Below are 18,734 nucleotides of genomic sequence, written 5' to 3'. Positions count from 1 at the left end.
TCACTACGTATACAGAACAATGAAAGCGACGGATCACTTGTAGCTGATAAGCATCGATCGACAAGTACTCCCGTCATTGTGCAAGCATATCCTCCTCGTATGCTTTAAAAGACCCAAGCCGCTCCACAGATATAACATTGGGTTCCTTCCTACTTGCTCTCGCAAGTTCATCCGGCTTGTCTTGCTTTAATCTTGCTCCAGAGCTCCGAATCCTTTCATTCTTTCAAGGAAAGATGGTGGATGTTGATGTTGATCAGGCCATCCTGGATGGGTTCCAGGAGGGCATTTCGCTGGGCCTCGGGATGATCCCGGTTGTGGGCTCCTTCGTGCAAGCCATATTCGGGCATGTGTGGAGCATTGCGTTCGCGGGGCGCACCGCGGAGCAGAACAAGGCCGCTATGGATTCGCTGTTCGAGGCGGTGGGGAAGATGATCGAGCAAGCTCTGGCTGAAAACATCGCGGATCAAGCAAGAGCTGCCAATGCCACCATCTCCCAGCTGGGCCAGGACTACTACGTCTCGGTCGAGGCCTTCAAGGACGATAACTCGGTCGGCACCCAGAAGATCGTGGTGCGATTCGAGAACTGCAAGGCCCAGCTCCTCCAGATGCTCAATCTCTTCTCCCAGCCCAGCTACATGAAGCACACACTCCTCTCTTACGGATCCGCGCTCGCATTGTACTCAACGCTGCTCCGCGAGATGATCCAAAGCGCCAAAGATTGCGGCTACTCAGCCTCGGAGGTGGCCGACTTCCAGAGAGACATCAATGACCGGATCAAATCCGCGCTCAACCAAGTCATGTTCGATGCTCTCTCCAAGCTAGTGAAAGAAGGGGGGGAATTCAAGTACCCCAGCATGGCCAGCGTCGCCATGAGCCTCTTCCAGATCTCTGCCGGCGTGATGAACTTCCACACCGAATGGCACAACGGCGCGGCTTGCCTGATCGCGAAGCCCCACGAGTACTACGATGATTGCGACCTTGTGGATACCAAGGCGCACTACCAGCTCAACTTCCGCCCCAAGGTCGGTGTAGAGAAGAACTTCTATGCGATGCCCCAGGTGTTCGTCAGTGGTCGTCCGGCAATCCATATCTACACGAAGCCCGAGCAGGAGATCCAAGTAGCGCGCTTCGTGTTCGAGGAGGACAACGTGGATATGAAATTCAGGGCGTACTACATGGTTGATGGTGACGACTATGACTCTTGGGAAGTGTTGGTGAACCTCAGCAGCCATTCCAATCCTCAGGTGCGTGAACTTGCATGCTCAACTTGGAAACAAAGTTTATAGCCTTGAGATTGGTTTCTTGCTTTTGCAGGAGCTTCAATTCACCCTTAGCAAGCGTCAATCCGCCATTGTGTCTTTCCCGTGGGTGAAGATGTACTACTCCAACACAGAGGGAGGTGCTTGGAGCACCCATTATGACAAGTTCAGCACCAATATGAGGGTCTACTATGATGAGTACAATTCGTTCAAGCCAGAAAACAGCAGGTCATACACCATCACCACAAAGGCTGCTGGGTCTGCAACTAAAAATTACTACTTGATCGCATTTGAAGTTGTTCCTACCAATGCTCCAAAGTTGCCATGGCTGTGATTTATGAAGTCTTAAGTTGGATATTTGGAAATACTATATTGTTATACGAAGACATGGCCGAAAACATGGACGACGTAGCACAATAATAACAATCATCACAGTGTTTCTAAATCCTGAACGTTGTTAAACTATATGAATAAATATTTTCTTCTTTCAAATCTTGTTGACCCATCAAAGGCAGAGTCAAATCTTAATTCGTGGAATCCTTTCCACGTGTGAAGAACGTAGGGTTTCCCGTTTACGCAAGAGGAGGCGGGACGGCACTGCAACGAAGCTGATGCTGAGAAAGAGCAGCAAGGTGAGGTAGAGTTAATCGGAAATCAGTGTGTTGAGCGATCTGCCAAAGCTGGACATCTCAGCCAGGGGGAAGGAGTGCGTGCTTTTGCTCATGGACAGGATCTGAAGGCAGGTTCCAAGACAGACACTCATGGCCACCTGTGCTCGCCTGGTATCCAGAGGAACAACTGGTAGGAGTGGTGTCAAACAGGTTGTTGCCATGGGGCTTCATTCCTATGGCCTCATCTTGGGCATGCTATGTGGCTTTCACAAAAATAACATCATGTCTGAGGGCCTCCAATGGCTGCTCTACTCCTGGGGTGACGTTAAGTTGGAAATGAGAGGCAACCAGGAGCAGTTCAGCATCCATATGCTCTAGACACACATACAATCTGAATGTTTCACCATTTATACTTGGCACTTGAGCTCCCAAGTCTGGAACTTGTCAACTAGTAGTGGCATATTGACGGCTAATCTTACTAGGGACCTCATCTTTTGAGATAGCAGGTTGCAAGCTTATGATACTCACTCTAAAGTCTGGACTGCAATTGCAATTCCAGGTGCCAAAGTTTGGAATGACTTCCCACTGCCACAAGGTCTTAATGCCGCTACTCTTACTGTAGAATGGATCCTTTCTGGTACGGAGACAGGGTGATGGTGGCTGGCCATTGTAATGATGGAATACCTGGGGCCTTTGTGTTGCTGGGGCTGGAAGAAGAAGGTGGGCGTCACTGGAAGCAAGTAGCCTGGGCAAACTTGGATCAGTTTACAGACTATGAGACAGGACAGTTTCCAGCATACTCAGCCGATTGGCCTCTACAAGGTGGCAATCTGCTAGTCAGTAACATCCTCAATGCTGGAAAAGCCCGTAGCTCTCCATCTCAAACGTCGTAATTGGCTGGAGCTTCCAACAAGCATGTGCCACCTCAATGGCATTGTGTCTGTCTTGGAACCAGCTGTTTGCATTTACAATCCCTTGTGCAGAAATAATATTGGACCATCATCTCCTTTCAAGCATTAGCCACTGGTCAGTCAGAACTTCTGCTAAGTAACTCTAGCTTTTTTGGAAAAACAAGAAGAAAAAAATGCAAGCATCCATATGTCACAGCTGAACAAAGAGATTAAAGTCCTAAAAAATAGAATCACTTTTTTAAAAAAGGGCAAAGAGGCATTCCACTAAAAGGAGATCTAATCAAGTCTATATAATAAATTAGAGTGGACTATCAATCAAATTGCATAGCAATTTGAAATCCAACTTAGTTGAAAAAGCTACAAAACTTGGACTATGTGCCATTAAACTTTAATTGCATACTAATCTTTAGCTCTAAATCAAAAAGCCCATGATAGTGGAGTTGCGAGTGCAATGCTATATTGAATTGTTTTGACTCTTGATATAACTTCTGTAGAGTATCAAAATTTGATTATACCTAAGGAAGAGGATTTTAGGATATGAAAGTGTTTAAACTGTTAGAAGTTCGTTATTGAGAGGAGGGGAAATAATTAAATTACTAATAAAATAATAAAATAATGGATAACATCTCTCACAATTGCCATTGATCTTATTGTGTATTATGATAATTGATTGCAAGAATCATTCAAACATTTGTTTGAGTGTATCCAATGTAGGTATACACGAAAAATTAAAAGTCTTAAGGCATTAGAGAAAAGATGGATTTATATTGAACATTCTAGCTACAAAATCCTCAAAACCATACTGTTATAAGGGTTCTTAAATAATCCCAAACTAATCTAGAAAATTATCCAAAATGCCCAATGTACATAATAATTTAAATCACATGATAATAAAGGTTTAAGGTTTAATTCTTATTATAATATTAATGAATGTACTCCTTAATAAATAACTCATTGGAGAGATGAGTAGCTGACTTAATGATGAATATGCTTAAGAGATCCTTAATCTCATGGACGTTGGCACCATGAATCTTATAAGTACAATGGGCTGTGAGAAGAATCTGAATGGGCGTCTGCACCATGTAGAGTAGACATGCTGGCAAGGTGAGGGAGCTAGATCTGGCGCAGTCGCGGGTACGAGGTGCATTGATGGCCCACAAGGCACTGGTGAGTGAGCATTAAGAGTCAGTGGCCAGGAATGTGGAGAGATATCTCCAGGAGAGGATGGGGACCTCGCAGATTCTACGAGGGCGTCCAACTGTTGGAAAGCTGGAGAAAGTGATCAAGAAGTTCTCGGTGGCTTGATGTATTCCAGACTTGTGGTGGCGTTCCACAACATCTTCAAGGACATCTTGAGAGCTTGAATTGAGAGGTGGTCTCATCTAGGCGGGAGTCTTGCGGCTCGGTCATTGTGAAGAAGTAAATGGAGTTTCACAAGCTGGAGTATGCAGATAAACGTGAAGAAGGACTTTATCACACAAAGGGGCTGAATCTTCACAACTTTTGCTTACTGGATCGCGATCAAGCTGGACAAGTTCCCTGGAAACAAACAGCAGATCAAGGGAGAGATCAAGGCACAACCAGGAAATACTCATGTTGTAGCATTTTCCTATTTACACCTGTTTCATCATTCCCGAGTTCCCTGACGACGTCAGTGGTGGACGATGCTCCAGAGCTGGCAGTCTCTCCATCTCACGCTCTTGATCGTCACCTGCACGGCCAACCTGCTGGGCAACGAGTACGGGAGAGGAAGATGCGGGAGCCAAACGTGGCGATGAAGCTCTTTGCTGGAGGAACAGGGGTGGTGAAACTGGGAGTGGAGCTAAACAACATGGACGTGAGTGCGTAAAGGCCGAGATCGAACGCTTCATCTCCTCTCACAACTCTAGCAACAGATTTTCCCGCCCTTGCCAAGAGGGAGAAGCGAAAGCCCTGGGCGACGCCACAGTACGCCGAGAACGAGGTGAACGTCCAAAAGCTGCTCCATAGTGTACGCTCGTCCATCTCGCAATCGTCATCGTGACGTGGCTGGAGGGTCTTGTGAATGAAGCTGCAGAACTAGAGAGAAAGGCTGTTATATTTGCAGTGACGCTGTATATAACGGTCGTCTTGGATGTGGCGATGGTTGCACTCTGAGTCAAGTAAGGCATAGAGACGTGCTGGAACTTCAGGGTTGGCACTCGATAAATGAAGCAACAAGTAGCAATGTTCAGGACTGGTTGCGTCATGAGTACGAGAGCACAGCTCTCGATTTGGCATTGATGATGAACAAAAATCCCATGGAGTATCCCTCTCTCAATTTGAAAATGCAGCTAGTGAATATATGTATTCCATGAAAGATAATTCATTTACTGTATGATATCTCTCGCAATTGCAACATAATGTGATACTTGATGTGAGTCGCAGAATCCACTCAAATTCAATCAAAGTCAACGGATTTCGACATTCATTGACTATGTTATCTTTGCATTGTATGCTATTTCTTTCATCCTTGCTGCTTGTATCCCGCCTCGATCAACTTATTTGCGACCCCGTGAGCATCGCTCAGCCTCTTCTTCTTGCACAGCTCGTTCACCAAAACGTTGTACACTCCAACCTCCATGGCAAATCCTTTAGCCTCCACCGCCTGGAAGAGCTCGTACGCCTCCTCCACGCACGAGACGCGACACAAGCCCCGGATGAGCGCCCCGTAGCTCGCCCCGTCTGGAAAGCATTCCTTGTGGATCATCCCCTCCACCATTCTCACAGCCTCTTCAATCCTTCCAACGCCGCAAAGCCCGTCCAGGACGCTGTTGTAAGTCGCCACACCCGGCCGGAAGCTCTCCACCATGAGCTCGAAAACTCGCACGGCCTTGTCCACCTCGCCACCTTTCGAGAGGCCGTCGATCAGCGCCGCGTAAGCCACCGGATTGGGCTTGCATTCCCGCTCGCTCATCATCCCGAAGATCTTGTACGCGGCATCCAGGTCGTGGGACTTGCACAGGCTGCCGATCACCATGCTGAACGAGGACAAGTCCGGGACCACCTCGCTGTCGATCATCCGCCGCAGCAGCGCGAGCGCCTGCTGCGACTTCCTGGCCCGGCACAGCCCCTCGATGACGACGGCGTAAGTTCCAGCATTCGGCGGGCACCCCGTCTGCTTCATCATCTCCAGGATCTCGCAAGCCGCCTCCAGCTTCCAGTCCGCGTCCACTCTCCAGTCCTTGCACAGCCCGTCGATGATAGTGCTGTAAGTGATCACGTCCGGCACACACCTCGCCGCCACCATCTGCTTGAGCAGCGCCTGGGCATCGTCCAGCCTCGCATCCCGGCACAGGCCCGCGATCACCGTGTTGTAGTTGATCACGTCCGGTGGGCACCCGCGCTCGCTCATCACCTGTATGAGCCTGAAAGCCCTGTCAACCTGCTTGCTCCGGCAAAACAGCTCCATGAGGCTGTTGTAAGTCACCACCGTCGGGTAGCAGCCACTCCGGATCATCAGCTGGACGAGCTCCAGCGCCTCATCGAGCCTCCTCGATTTGCAAAGCCCGTTTAGCAGCGTGTTGTACATGATCACGTCCGGCTGGAATCCCCGCCTGGTCATCTCTTGCAGGAGCGTGAAACCTTTGTCTGTCCGGCCAGCTTTGCACAGCCCTTCAACCAAGACGCTGTAAGTGATCACGTTTGGGCAGCAGCCAGTCTCGTTCATGAGATCCAGCAGCTCGATCGCCCTGTCCAGCTTCCCATCTTTGCACAGCCCATTGATCACGGTGGTGTAAGTCACCACGTTTGGCAGGCACTGGCTGGACGTGTGCATGCTCTCGAAGATCTGGAAGGCCTCCTCCACTCTCCCCGATTTCACGAGAGCGTCCACCAGGATGTTGAAAGTGATGATGTCTGGCGTGCACTTGGTGCCCGCCACCGTCTTGAAGTAGCCCAGCGCGTCGCCAAACCTCCCGGCCTTGCACAGGCCCCTGATCACGCCATTGTGGACGGCCACCCCGGGAGGAATTCCTCGGTCTCTCATCTCGTCCAGGAGCTCGTACGCTTGATCCAGCTTCCCGGCCTTGCACAGCCCATGAATGAGAGATCCATACGTGAATTCGTTGGGCACACACCTCTCCTCGCGGAAGAGCTGGACGGCCTGTCCGTGCTGCCCGGCCCTGACGAGGAGATTGAGCGCGCAGTTCATCGAGAATGTGGTGTGCCGGAACAAATCCTGCGATCCCACCCAGCGGTAAAAGAAGAGCGCCGATCCGGCGTCCTTGACGCCCTGGAGAATCTTGCCGACTGCGAAGGGCGTCAATCGGCCGCGAAACCTCGCTAGAGCGTCCGGGAGCTCGCGGACGTCGCGGATGGTGTCGAGAATCCCCGCGATTTCACCGACAAGCGGCGCGGCATCAGATCTACGCCGGGGAGGAGGTGAAATCGCAGCGACAGACCTGCATTCTTGATCTTGATCGTCGTGGAGGACGAACGATCCCGCCGCCGCGGCCTTGGCGACGCATTGCTCCCTGGAATTCGCGCTGCCGATGCCGCCGCTGTGGCGCGGGATTGGGGAGGAGATCCGGAATTGCCACTGCGAGACTGGAATGGCGCACGTCTCCGCCATAGCCACCACTGATCAAGATGAAGATGCGCGTGTGCCATTCAAACACGAGCCCTATAAAGGTAGAAAGAAAAGGTAAAAGTCAAAATTTTTAAATGGATGAGAATATTTTAACGCGGGTGACGGCATATTCTCCAAGCGTACCGAAATGTTCGCACGGCATCAATTCAGATTCCAGCGCTGGCTTTCTCCTTCTCGAGCTTCTCCTTCGACACGATCTTGGGCACATTGTGCGCGACATAGGGCTTGAGCTAAGATTTCGATCGATCAGTCAAGCAGCGATGTATGAAATGGAGAACAGACCTTGAATCCAGTGAGATCCGGCACGACGAATTTCGGGAGCTTGTGAAGCAGGACGCTAAATCCTCCTGCGCAAGAGAATAGGGCAAAATGTGAACTAGAATCGAATCGATGGATCAATCGGCATACCTTTCTTCGTCAATCGGCCGTAGTTGATCACGCCCTTGCCCTTGTAGTAGTTCTTCTCGGCGCGCTTGGGGCTGAGGGAGAGAAATCCCTTCTTGGGCACGCGCCTCGCCCGGAGAAACCCCGTGAGCACGCCCAGCGGCATCGCTCCAGCTCCAAAACCCTAAAACCCTAGGATCCCATCGCATATTCGGTCATTTGAATCCAACGGTCACCATTCCGGTCGATGGTTCTCGGCATATGCGGTTGCCGTCAGTCAGAGGGTAGCGTAGCCCAGCGAGAGAAAGCCCGACTTCGCCGTGGCTGGGTCTTTCCCTAAGCGCGGATGAGGAGAGTCTTCCTTTAGGTCTATCGCCCGCCCAGCGCCAGCGCCAAGCATTGGATCTCTCATATTTCGTGGAGCTTCACTCAAATCTCGGCGATCCGGGCGGATTCCAGCAGGGTCTTGTATCACATTTCAGGTATTTCGAGTGATTTTGGTGCTAGATCCAAGAGATCGAGGCATTTGCGTTAGCTTCTCTGGCCTTGCTTGTTTGCTGCTCGGATTTTTGGTGCTCTAGAGTCTCGATCGATCCGGCTAGCTCTCACTCATGCGCTTCATGCCCGCACGATTAGAGATTAATTTCTTTCTTGCCTTACGATAGCGATCGTCACTATACAATGCATTTGCGCGTAGCTGGGTTTTTGATGCCTCGTTTTGTTTTTCTCAGGACAGCAGGAGAGGAGGAAAGTAATTATTTATGGGCAGATTGCAACACTTGCGAAAGAGAGAGGATCGTGCGCTCCGGGATTTTCTACTGTTGTGAGCGAGCTTTTCCTTCTTTATTCTTGTGCTTCGCCAGAGCTTTTATGGAGTACTTGGAGCGGTGCATTTGTGGTAGAGTTCCCAGGTAATCTTGTTTTCGATGCAAGTCCGATGATAGACTTTGTGGTTACTTTGCGCTCTGCAGGCAAAAATCATCAGAAAAAAAGGAATGGAGAATTTTTTCCTTGAAAGAGCTCCACTCGGCCACAAACAGCTTTAACTATGACAACAAGCTAGGGGAAGGCGGCTTTGGCAGTGTCTACTGGGGGCAACTTTGGGATGGCTCGCAGGTATTGGTGATGAGAAGTTTTCAAGGTTTGTTTTATCCAGTTTTTTCTCTGCGCCAGATCGCCGTGAAGAGATTGAAAGTATGGAGCACGAAAGCAGAGATGGAATTCTCAGTGGAGGTGGAGATCCTTGGACGAGTTCGACACAAAAACCTGTTGAGCCTAAGAGGTTACTGTGCTGAAGGACAAGAGCGCTTGATAGTGTATGACTACATGCCAAATCTAAGCCTCTTGTCACACTTGCACGGTCAGTTCGCGCCGGACAACCAGCTTGACTGGGACAAGCGAATGAACATCGCCATCGGATCTGCCGAAGGACTCGAGTAAGCCAGACTTTTATCCCAGCTCTCGCTCTGACTCTTATCGTTGGTCGCAATGCTTTCCAGGTACCTGCATCACAATGCGACGCCGCACATCATCCACCGGGACGTGAAAGCTAGCAACGTGCTGCTCAACTCCGACTTCGAAGCCCAGGTGGCCGACTTTGGCTTCGCCAAGCTCGTCCCGGAGGGAGCGACGCACGTCACCACCCGTGTCAAGGGAACTCTCGGCTACCTGGCGCCCGAGTACGCGATGTGGGGGAAAGTCTCGGAGAGCTGCGACGTCTACAGCTTTGGGATCCTCCTGCTGGAGCTCATCAGTGGGAAGAAGCCGATCGAGAAGCTGGGGCCGGGAACCAAGCGGACCATCGTCGAGTGGGCGGCGCCGCTGGTGTTCCAAGGCAGGCTGACCGAGCTGGTCGACCCCAAGCTGCAAGGCAAGTTCAACGCGGAGGAGCTCAAGAACGTCGTCCACGTCGCGACGATGTGCGCGCAGAACACGCCCGAGAACCGGCCCACCATGCACGAGGTGGTACAGATCTTGAGAAAGGGTCCCCGGGGGGAGAGCCTGGAAAGCGAGAAGAAGCTCAAGCTCGACACTGTCAAGTATGGTGACGAGCTCCTGGAGGCCGATGATTCGGAGGTGAAGACAAGGACGGCGACGACGACGCCGTCGTCGGGGCGGAGATCCGCGGCCTAGCAGCGACAAAGAGGAGGGAAGATCTCTTCAATGCTGGAGAAGATTGGTGGCGTTACCGCATCCACTGCACAGATCGAGCGACGTACAGTAGCAGCAGCAGCAGGAGCAGCAGCAATTTGTTTTTGTTTTGAAGTCGTCAGTGTCTATTCTTTACATTTGTTTCTGGAATTTAATCTTTTTGTCCTTGTCCGTAGGCTGTGCTCGTATTGTTTATGGTTTTCTCTTCCCGGTGGGTCTATCTACTCGAAGCTGCAAGTGTGATTCTCTTTGCTCGATGCTCAACACTGTTTAAGCAGTCGCGAGAATTACTTTGGACGAGATCGAGAGCACCAAGCGAAAGAAGCTCTAAAGAGGCTGGAATAATTTGTGAGCTTTGGCGCTCTCACATATGCCCGGTTTGGGCATATTGGATCATGGCAGTTTTGTCAATGCGGATCACTGCAGAAAAAGAAGCAGCGCAGTAAAGCTCATACAATTCGTACGTAAATCTTTGTCATTGATGTCTGGTATGAGCAAGTGAAAGAAGATCTAAAACGAAGCTCTAAACGCGTCACCTTTGGCCTCTCACATATGCCCGCTTTGGGCATATTGGATCATGGCAGTTTGGTTGGAAAGAAAGAAAGCGAAAGAAAGCTACGTACGTAAATCTCTGCGTAAGTTTCAAACATTTTTTCCTTTTCGGTGGTTTCTCGATGATCTTGCCCGAGTGAAAGAAGTTCTAAAGAGGCTGGAAGAATTGTGCTTTCTCACATATGCCCGCTTTGGGCACATTGGATTATGTAATGCGGATCACGGAAGAACGCTCACAACATATACGTAAATCTCACTTCCAAACACCACATTTCCTATTTGGTGCCTCGATGATCTTGCCTCGTTCATGGATTCTCGCGCAAAGCTAGCAAACAAATGTGTGTCAGCACCACCATAGCAGCAGTGAGGGAAGCTCTAACCAGACTAGAACAATCTCCGCGAGCATCCGACACAGCCACCTATGTCACGCTCCTCAAACAATGCGGCGGCGCGAGAGCCCTGTGCGAGGGCCAGAGAATCCACCGCCTCCTGTCCGCGGCGGCCATAGACACCACCCTCTTCCTCGGCAACTCCCTCGTCCAGATGTACGGCGCCTGCGGCAGCCTCGACGACGCGGGTACGGCATTCGACCGCCTCGCCCACCCAAACGCCTTCTCCTGGAATATCCTCATCCTCGCCTACGCCCAGAACGGCCAGATTCCCCTCGCCCGAGATGCCTTTGACCGAATGCCCGCGCGGACCAGCGTGACGTGGAACACACTCCTAACAGCATATGCTCGGGCTGGGCATATGCCGGAATCGGAGCTCCTGTTCAAAAATATGCCCGAGAGGGGCATCGTGACGTGGAACAGCATCGTCGAGGCATATGCCCACAACGGCCTCGTCTCGAACGCCACGACTGCGTTTGACAAGATGCCCTTCCACGATGCGATTTCCGGCACCACCATGATGACCGCATATGCCCAAACCGGGCATGTCGTGGAGGCCAAAGAGCTCTTCCTGCGAATGCCGGAGAAGACCTCCGTGTCCTGGAACTTCATGATCCTGGTGCTCGCGAACCACAAGGAGCTGGCCAGAGCGAAGACCCTCTTCGATGCTATGCCGGAGAGAACCGCCTATTCGTGGAACATCATGATCCAAGGCTACGTCGACAACTCGCGGTTCCAGAGCGCTCTCGCCGCCTTCGAGAGGATGCCGCAGAGGAGCACCGCGTCCTGGAACACGGTGCTCGCCGGGCTCGTCGCGGCTGGGCACCTCCGCGAGGCCGAGAGGGTGTTCGAAGCGACGCCACACAGGGACTTACACGCGCACAACACGATGGTCTCGGCGTACTGCAAAGCCGGGGCACTGCACAGAGCCAGGGAGTTATTTGACGAGACGCAAAACCGGAATGGTGTTACCTGGAACACGCTGCTGTCCGGGTACGCCACCGCCGGGGACATGGCACGGACGAGGAGCGTCTTCGACAAAGTTCCCCACAGAAACTTCGTGTGCTGGAACGCACTGCTGCAGGCCTACGTCCAAAACGGGCAGCTCTCTACCGCCAAGGCCACCTTCGACGTTTCACCGTGCAGAGACGTTGCCTCCTGGAACGCGATGATGCAAGGCTTTGCGGAGGAAGGGCAGCTCCAGGACGCGGAGCTTCTTTTCCAGAGAATGCCCAAGCGGGACGTTGTCTCTGCAACCGCATTGGTGGTGGCCTATGCCCGGCACGGGCATATCACCCAAGCCAGAGCCCTGTTCGACGGTCTTCCTGTCCGAGATACCATCGCCTGGAACGCCATGATCGCGGCCTACACCCAAGCAGGCCTTGCTCTGGATGCTCTCAACCTGTTCAAAGTCATGGACCTGGAAGCGGTGCCGCTGGACCACGCATCTCTATCCAGCGCTCTCGATGCCTGCGCGACTCTGGCAGCTCTCCGCGAGGGGAAGTTGATCCATTCCAGCATCCTTCACTCCGAGTTGTTCCACTCCAACACCATCGTAGCCACGTCGCTCATAACCATGTACGCACGCTGTGCGCGGCTGTATGAGGCGAAGAGAGCGTTTGACGGGCTCACAAAGCGGGACGTCCCTTGCTGGAACACGATGGTTGCTGCTTACTCCCAAAACGGCCTCTTCCAAGAGAGCCTGGAGATCTTCCGGACCATGGAAGTCGAAGGACACAAGCCCCAGAGCGCCAGCTTCATCTGTATTCTAACTTCCTGTAGCCACGGAGGTCTGCTCACTGAAGCCCTGTGGTACTTCACAGCCTTGCAACTAGTCGAAGACCACGGGGTCGTGCCAACTGTGGATCACTACATCTGCATCATCGACCTTCTGGCAAGAATAGGCTGGCTTCACCAGGCGGAAGAGCTGCTCAACACGATGCCATTCGAACCGGACTCTGTCGCGTGGATGGCACTGCTCGGCGGCTGCAAAGGCCAGAATGACGTCCAAACGGGAGCACGGGTGGCCAAACATGTCTTCCAGCTGCAGCCAAGAACGCCTGCACTGTATGTTCTCCTTTCCAACACTCACGCCTCCAATGCCGTGGAGGACGAAGAGATTCCGTGACGCAATATCAAATGATTTTCATTTCTGTTGTTGTCCCAAATGCTTGAACGATTACTACTTTGACGAGTAGAATGTCACGTCGGGAGCTGTAGCTATGAAACACTTTGGCATTTCAATCCAAGTGAAATGAATGCGTTCCATTCAAACTCAGCTGTCAAAAAGCGACACTAGTCAGTAGATAGAAACATAAAAAAGACAATAGAATGAACCAACATACCATCAGTTTCAGCAGACCTCTTCACCTGTAAGAAAGAAAGACACGGCAAAAGTTAGACACACATCTTAGGACGACATAGAAGCAAAATTCGGGTTGCGCCGACCTCAGAACGATTAAGTGACAAAATGAATTATAGACGAAAGGAAAAAAAAGAAAAAAAGGAAGACGAAAAAGAATTTTAACCACCCGCCCCCCTCTACGAGCTAATCTAGTGACCGACCGTTGTTTTTTTTTTGTTGCTGTTTTTCTTTCGTTTTTATGTTTTTTTTTTGTTGTTTTTGCTGGTTTTCCGACGATATGAATCCTGGCCCCCAAAACCTGAGAAGTGAGTACTCATGCTTACTCTCGGATTACGGGGGGGATGCAGTTGAGCATGGTGACGACGACCTCCCACTCCAGCCGTGCGGTTGTTGTTTCACTGCTTGCAGAGATTGTACAGATTGTGCTCAGCTTCAAAATGAAATAATCACGAACCTCCCGCCTGTGAAAATTGAGGTTGTGGCTGAGAAGGAGAAGGGAGAGAAAACTGCTGCATTGGAGACGGAGTAGAGGCTCCAGTTCCTCCTCCGGAATGTCCAGGTGATACCGCTGCAGTACAAGGAGAGTCAAGATATGCAAAGAGAAGAAATATTTAATACCAGTGGAAGGCACGGGAGACTGAAGCGGTACTGTTCCACCATATTGCATGAACTGTGGTCCTTGCATGCTTCCATATCCCTGTGGTGGAGGATAACCTGGCCCAGATGGCAAAGGTGGCCCAAACCCGCCGTACGAGTACACAGCTGTGGGTGTACCAGGTCCAGTATAAAATGTGGAATACTGAGGACCACCAAAAGGATACAGTCCCTGCAATTAGAATTTAATAAATAAGATATCGGCAGTACACCACTAAACCTCGAACTAACCTGCTGATAAGCATAGTCTGGAACATGATACCTGTAAACCACGAAAAATCATTGGAGAACTGTTAGGATATCTATCGACTATTGCAAAAGCAAAAGCTCACTCACCCATACTGCTGTGGATATCCAAAGCCCGGCTGGTAGTAGGGGCCGAATTGGGGGAATGACGGAGCCACAGGGTATGAGGGGGTCCCGGGGTGTGGAGGAGAAGCAGCAGGCCTCATAGGCCGGAAACGAGCTCCTACATCATCCATGACATGACAACGTTGATATGGATATAATCCTTCCAAGCGTCATGCTAGCTACATTTCAAAGCGTTTGACAAACCTGGATATGTAAATGGCGGACGAGGAGCACGGGCACCAAGCGAAGCCAGATTGCAGTTGGCTTGACGACCATCGATGATGGGAGCCGGATCAACGCAGGCCCTCCGAGCCGCTTCGGGATCACGAAAGGTCACCTGAATGAGTTTAAGTAGCGTAAGTAAAAACGAAGAAAGAAAAAAATGCATGGAAAAAAAGGGAAGAGCAAAGGAGAGAAAAAAACAAGACTTACAAAGCCATATCCTTTTGATCGCCCTGTGTTCTTGTCCGTGATGACGACCGCCTCCAGGATTTCTCCAAACTGCTCAAAGTAGCGGCGCATGGCATCCCTTTGGGTCTCCCATGCCAATCCCCCCACAAAGACCTTGGTGTAAGTGGTGTCTCCAAACGGCCCCGTTGCTCCTCCCATGCCAATTCCTGGCTGCGACATCGATGCGGCGATCTTGGTCTTGCTCAAAGCGGTGGTAGCACAAGCTGCGAGTCTTCTTCCTGTAGAGGAGAATACATAACCTTCTTGATCTGCGCGTTGGCGGTGTTCCAGTAGGATGTTTTACTGGTAACGGTGGATCATAGCGCCTGCTGAGCATACCGGCGAGCGATCTATCTCCTCATCAATTCTGTCCAATCCTCCTGTACACATGAAAACGCGAGACCTGGAATAGTGATCAGCAGCGTTCTTGTCGACACCCGATGCCGCTACACCGTCGTCATGCATCGGCCGCGCGGAAGACGCCAGGAAATTTGGGGCGCCACGAACCGGATCGAGACTAGCAGCTCCGAAATATCCACAATACCCTTCGATGTGATGCCAGCGCCGGGAACCAGACGCGCGCAGCGCCTCGATTCTCGGAATACGAGAATGCCGCCGATCAAGATTGGATCATCCTCATCATTTCCCCACCGCCGCTCGCTCGGACGGAATCTCCCGGCCTTGCCGACGGCTCCTAGCTACCCTGGCGCCGATATTTCCCTGGTAATCCTAAGAACTGGCCGCTAGAACCTCCATTCATCCAGGCGCTGGAAGCTCCAATAGCCCGGCAGCGATCCACAAACCCCCGATCCGCCCCGCGTCGTCGCGTCTTCAAAGCTAGCTCCGTCCCCCTTGCGCTTCTCCTGGCATGGCAAACACAGGCACACCGCCGTGAAGGCCGTGTGAACGGGGTATTACCATCCAAACGGGTTTACAATCCAGTCCAGTGTTCAAACCCTACCGCCTGCCAGCTCGGACTTGGAGAACATCCGGGGTTCGAATCCGTCTCTGACAGCTACTAGCAACGGTCGCGGGTTCGACTCCTATTGACGCCGTGCTCCAGTGTGGATAAAATTCTTTAAGAGCGTTGTCTATGCCCAAGCTTTGAGGGGGCCTCGGCGATGTGACGTGAGGCTCTTCTCCTTTCTCGGGTTTAGTGTTGGTTCGGAGCTGGCACGACTCGAGGCCGTGCCCTCTTGCATTGCTTTAAAGCCCGCGAAAACAACCGTGACGGCGAAAGTGATTAGACTAACCCGAGCAACTAATTCGATTAAGTATGTGTATCGCGTCTTAAGAAGTAAGATAACACTGTGTCTACACTGTATACACCGCCCAAGTGGACCGCCCCACGTGCGGATGGCAGCCCTGGTGGGGCCAACAAAACCGCAACCAGGGAGAGCTCCACTGGGATATTCTTTCTTTCCTTGTATATTGGAAATCGATACGATCCAACGAACGGGATGGAGAGAGGGCGACATGGTACATGGCGCGGATAGGAGGATGATCTCCTCCGGGCAAAAGCCAAAAAGCTCTACGAGTATTTGATAACTCTTTGACAATTTACCAAAATAGAATCTACTTTACACACGAGAATATACGCGGATACTCTAGGGCAAGCTTGGAGTAGCAAGAATGGTGGAGGGCTCGTGGTGGAGCGCGGCGGTGGGGCTGGGGCTAGGGCTACTGGGAATCACAGGCTCCGCCACGATGATCCGGCAGTGGCGGCGCGGCAAGAGCGGTAAGAGTGGCGGCGGTGGCATTGCGGAGAGATGGCGGCGCCGGCGATCATCGCTCGATGAGAGCGAGCAGCAGCAGCAGGATTTGGATTCCCAGGATCGATTCGCTTGCAAGCGCGTGTGCGCATCGGATCGGATGATGAAGCGAGTGGGCAGCTTTGCAAAGGATGTGACGCCCAATTCGTGCGTCACTGTGTGTGGGGTCTCGGATTTGGATGCTTGTGCCGAGGCATGCGCTCGATCTGTTTGTTCTACGCAGCATCACGTCCCCAATTGGAACGATGTTTGTATGCGGCGATGCCAGAGCGAGTGTCTAAGGTCATGAGGGTATCAATGCAGAGAAATTTTTTCTCCTATACTGTGATCTTCGTTCTTTTGTGAAACGAGAACGATCGCAAGGAGAAAAGGCTCTCGTGGTTAGGTAGTTTGAATTTTAGGGCTCTTGGCGGTGACGGCCATCGCCGGCGGATGAGCGCTCTCGAGGCGGCGACGCAAGCTATGACGAAGCTCACGCAGAGGTAGGCGCCGGACGCATAACTTAGCTGATGCAGTGATTGATTGATCGCCTCGAAATACTTCTTCCAGTGATCCCGTCCCACAAGAAGATCACGATTTCATAGCTCGGGATCAGCTGCCTCCGATTCACGGCGTGAGCAAAGCAGCGCCGGATCGCGATCGAGCAGCGTCATCATCTTCGTCTGCCGCATTGATTGCCGCACTGGATCAACTGGCCCCAGCTATTCCCGATTCCCCGGCAACCAAGAACTGGAAGAGGGCTTACACTGCAATCAAGAGGCTCATGGTAACTTTACTTCTTTCGACTTTGGAGAGTCCTTATTTTCTGTTTCTAGAATATAAGAAGAAAGGCGAGGCGGACTGCTGTCGGGACTGGAGCAAGAATGGAGGGCACTGCGCTTGGAATTTGGAGCCTCTACAGCCCGTCACGCTTATACATTTTCAGGCTTCTCTACAATCAGTACGTGGATAGAAGTTTATCATCCTTCCTCTAACAGGCTTTGGTGGCAGGAGAGCCGAGTATGTTCTTGTGTTTCTTATATGCTCCCATATGGTAGTGCTTATCTTTCAAGCGATGGCTGGGTCTAGGCACGAACGATAGACACACGTCCGGAGTTTCAACATCGATTTCCTGGACGGGCTCATCACGGCGCTTTATACGTAATCGTTGTTTCCCTCTTCGAGGTTTCCCCTGACACTTCTGATTGCAGGATTGAAATGGTTTTACGAATTTCGGCTCTTGGCTTTATCAAAGGTCGTCACTGCTGCATGCGGAATCCGTACAATAGGCTCGACTTTGTCATTGTTTTCGATTCCTGGTAATGTTGAGGTTGGTCGTAAGTGTTTCACCAGCTCTTTGCGAGGTGCAGGGTACATATCATTGCTCGAGGTGTAACTGGACATGATTTTTTCGCGCGGATAGCCGTGTTCCGCGTGTTTCGGGGCCTGCTAGCGTTGAAGCACGTCACATTTTTTGCCGATGGCATAGTATGGTTTGTAAATTTCCTTTTGGCTGATCTGTGCATTGTTAACACTTTACAATAGCCCATCATGGCGGCCGTGAAAAAGGGCGTTGGTCCTCTCCAAAACGTTATCCTTTTGACGTTTTTTCTGTTGGTTTTCTATTCTCTACTCGGCACGCAGTTCTTGCAAAACTCGATGAATCAAAGGTAATCTCGATAGTTCTTATCACGTGAAATCAAGATCCTCCTGGGCAGGTGCTTTCGAACAGCGGACAAGAAACTTGCTTATCCCATGCGCTTTTGTGACAAAAAAGCTGCTGGCGGCTACGTATGTCCACCATTTCAGAACTGTATGGTGAGTTTTTTCTATAAGCTCATTCCTTATCCATCTCTTTGTTTGTAGACATACGAGAATCCCAACCATGGAACGACAACTTTTGATTATCTCTGGTATTCGCTGCTTACCATCTCAGCAGTCCAAAAATTGGCAGAAATCTAAGCAGGGCCTCTAGCAACAGGAAATCTTTCCAGCTTGCGGAGTACGAAGAGCTCGAGAGAACTCTTACAACCATACAGAGACCGTGGTACTTGCGAGAAGGTCGCTTCTTCTTTTGGAGAGGGCAACACGATAAGGATCCTGTCTAGGAAGATCCTCGGCAGTAAACCGTACTTGTGGTTTGTGATAGTTTGGATGGTCATCAATACTTGGCTCGTAGTTGAGATGCGAGATGATGGAGAGCCGATAATTGTCCCCGATTTCATCTGGAATCTGCAGAAGATCAACTTTGTGGTAAGCACATGCTTACCTTATTTTGCTCGACATTGTACATTGTT

At 51.2% G+C, this 18,734-nt stretch overlaps 8 protein-coding genes across 15 annotated transcripts in view; 5 read left to right on the top strand and 3 right to left on the bottom strand.

The window, feature by feature from the left end:
* The first annotated feature begins 36 nt into the window (after positions 1 to 36).
* LOC9651159 lies at positions 37 to 1,751 on the top strand. Its single transcript, XM_002983537.2, has 2 exons — positions 37 to 1,244; positions 1,315 to 1,751. Exons 1-2 carry the CDS (start codon positions 234 to 236, stop codon positions 1,591 to 1,593), a joined length of 1,290 nt encoding a protein of 429 aa, XP_002983583.1. The 5' UTR covers positions 37 to 233; the 3' UTR covers positions 1,594 to 1,751.
* Positions 1,752 to 5,177: 3,426 nt separating this feature from the next.
* On the bottom strand, positions 5,178 to 7,396 carry LOC9651158 (pentatricopeptide repeat-containing protein At1g09900). The gene has a single exon (XM_002983449.2). The coding sequence runs from the start codon at positions 7,370 to 7,372 to the stop codon at positions 5,267 to 5,269; it is 2,106 nt and encodes a 701-aa protein (XP_002983495.2). The 5' UTR covers positions 7,373 to 7,396; the 3' UTR covers positions 5,178 to 5,266.
* Positions 7,397 to 7,434: 38 nt separating this feature from the next.
* Positions 7,435 to 7,952, bottom strand: LOC112351131 (39S ribosomal protein L41-B, mitochondrial-like). The gene is made up of 3 exons (XM_024688453.1): positions 7,799 to 7,952; positions 7,673 to 7,737; positions 7,435 to 7,620 (listed from the first exon to the last, which is right to left on the bottom strand). The coding sequence occupies exons 1-3, from the start codon at positions 7,938 to 7,940 to the stop codon at positions 7,537 to 7,539; spliced, it is 291 nt and encodes a 96-aa protein (XP_024544221.1). The 5' UTR covers positions 7,941 to 7,952; the 3' UTR covers positions 7,435 to 7,536.
* A 79-nt stretch (positions 7,953 to 8,031) lies between these two features.
* LOC9651157 (PTI1-like tyrosine-protein kinase At3g15890) lies at positions 8,032 to 10,096 on the top strand. Its single transcript, XM_002983535.2, has 5 exons — positions 8,032 to 8,256; positions 8,506 to 8,685; positions 8,746 to 8,890; positions 8,948 to 9,210; positions 9,274 to 10,096. The coding sequence occupies exons 2-5, from the start codon at positions 8,645 to 8,647 to the stop codon at positions 9,905 to 9,907; spliced, it is 1,083 nt and encodes a 360-aa protein (XP_002983581.2). The 5' UTR covers positions 8,032 to 8,256; positions 8,506 to 8,644; the 3' UTR covers positions 9,908 to 10,096.
* Positions 10,097 to 10,813: 717 nt separating this feature from the next.
* LOC112351178 (pentatricopeptide repeat-containing protein At4g02750-like) lies at positions 10,814 to 12,994 on the top strand. The gene has a single exon (XM_024688535.1). The coding sequence runs from the start codon at positions 10,814 to 10,816 to the stop codon at positions 12,992 to 12,994; it is 2,181 nt and encodes a 726-aa protein (XP_024544303.1).
* LOC9651156 (RNA-binding protein 24) lies at positions 12,992 to 15,643 on the bottom strand. Its single transcript, XM_002983448.2, has 8 exons — positions 14,669 to 15,643; positions 14,441 to 14,573; positions 14,222 to 14,354; positions 14,117 to 14,147; positions 13,850 to 14,057; positions 13,686 to 13,799; positions 13,212 to 13,629; positions 12,992 to 13,145 (listed from the first exon to the last, which is right to left on the bottom strand). Exons 1-7 carry the CDS (start codon positions 14,864 to 14,866, stop codon positions 13,562 to 13,564), a joined length of 885 nt encoding a protein of 294 aa, XP_002983494.2. The 5' UTR covers positions 14,867 to 15,643; the 3' UTR covers positions 12,992 to 13,145; positions 13,212 to 13,561.
* A 656-nt stretch (positions 15,644 to 16,299) lies between these two features.
* Positions 16,300 to 16,776, top strand: LOC112351142 (uncharacterized protein At5g64816-like). Its single transcript, XM_024688470.1, has one exon. It carries the CDS (start codon positions 16,319 to 16,321, stop codon positions 16,745 to 16,747), a length of 429 nt encoding a protein of 142 aa, XP_024544238.1. The 5' UTR covers positions 16,300 to 16,318; the 3' UTR covers positions 16,748 to 16,776.
* A 73-nt stretch (positions 16,777 to 16,849) lies between these two features.
* Positions 16,850 to 18,734, top strand: part of LOC112351139 (voltage-dependent calcium channel type A subunit alpha-1-like) — a 123,386-nt gene continuing 121,501 nt past the window's right edge. For 2 of the 8 annotated variants that reach the window (XR_002994016.1, XR_002994015.1), the window contains exons 1-4: positions 17,650 to 17,756; positions 17,791 to 18,107; positions 18,156 to 18,255; positions 18,304 to 18,690. Coding sequence is in view for 2 of the 8 variants with exons in the window: in XM_024688464.1 (XP_024544232.1) it covers positions 17,656 to 17,756; positions 17,808 to 17,925; positions 17,983 to 18,107; positions 18,156 to 18,255; positions 18,304 to 18,350; positions 18,404 to 18,545 (633 nt within the window). In the remaining 6 variants the exon portion in view is untranslated. The other 6 variants (XR_002994011.1, XM_024688464.1, XM_024688465.1 and 3 more) reach the window with 6 other exon arrangements.

The sequence above is a fragment of the Selaginella moellendorffii genome, unplaced genomic scaffold (assembly GCF_000143415.4).
Source record: "Selaginella moellendorffii unplaced genomic scaffold, v1.0 SELMOscaffold_58, whole genome shotgun sequence".
In the NCBI taxonomy this organism is placed as follows: domain Eukaryota; kingdom Viridiplantae; phylum Streptophyta; class Lycopodiopsida; order Selaginellales; family Selaginellaceae; genus Selaginella; species Selaginella moellendorffii.
Note: the sequence above shows the minus strand (reverse complement) of the source record. Positions and strands in the feature narration are given on the sequence as shown.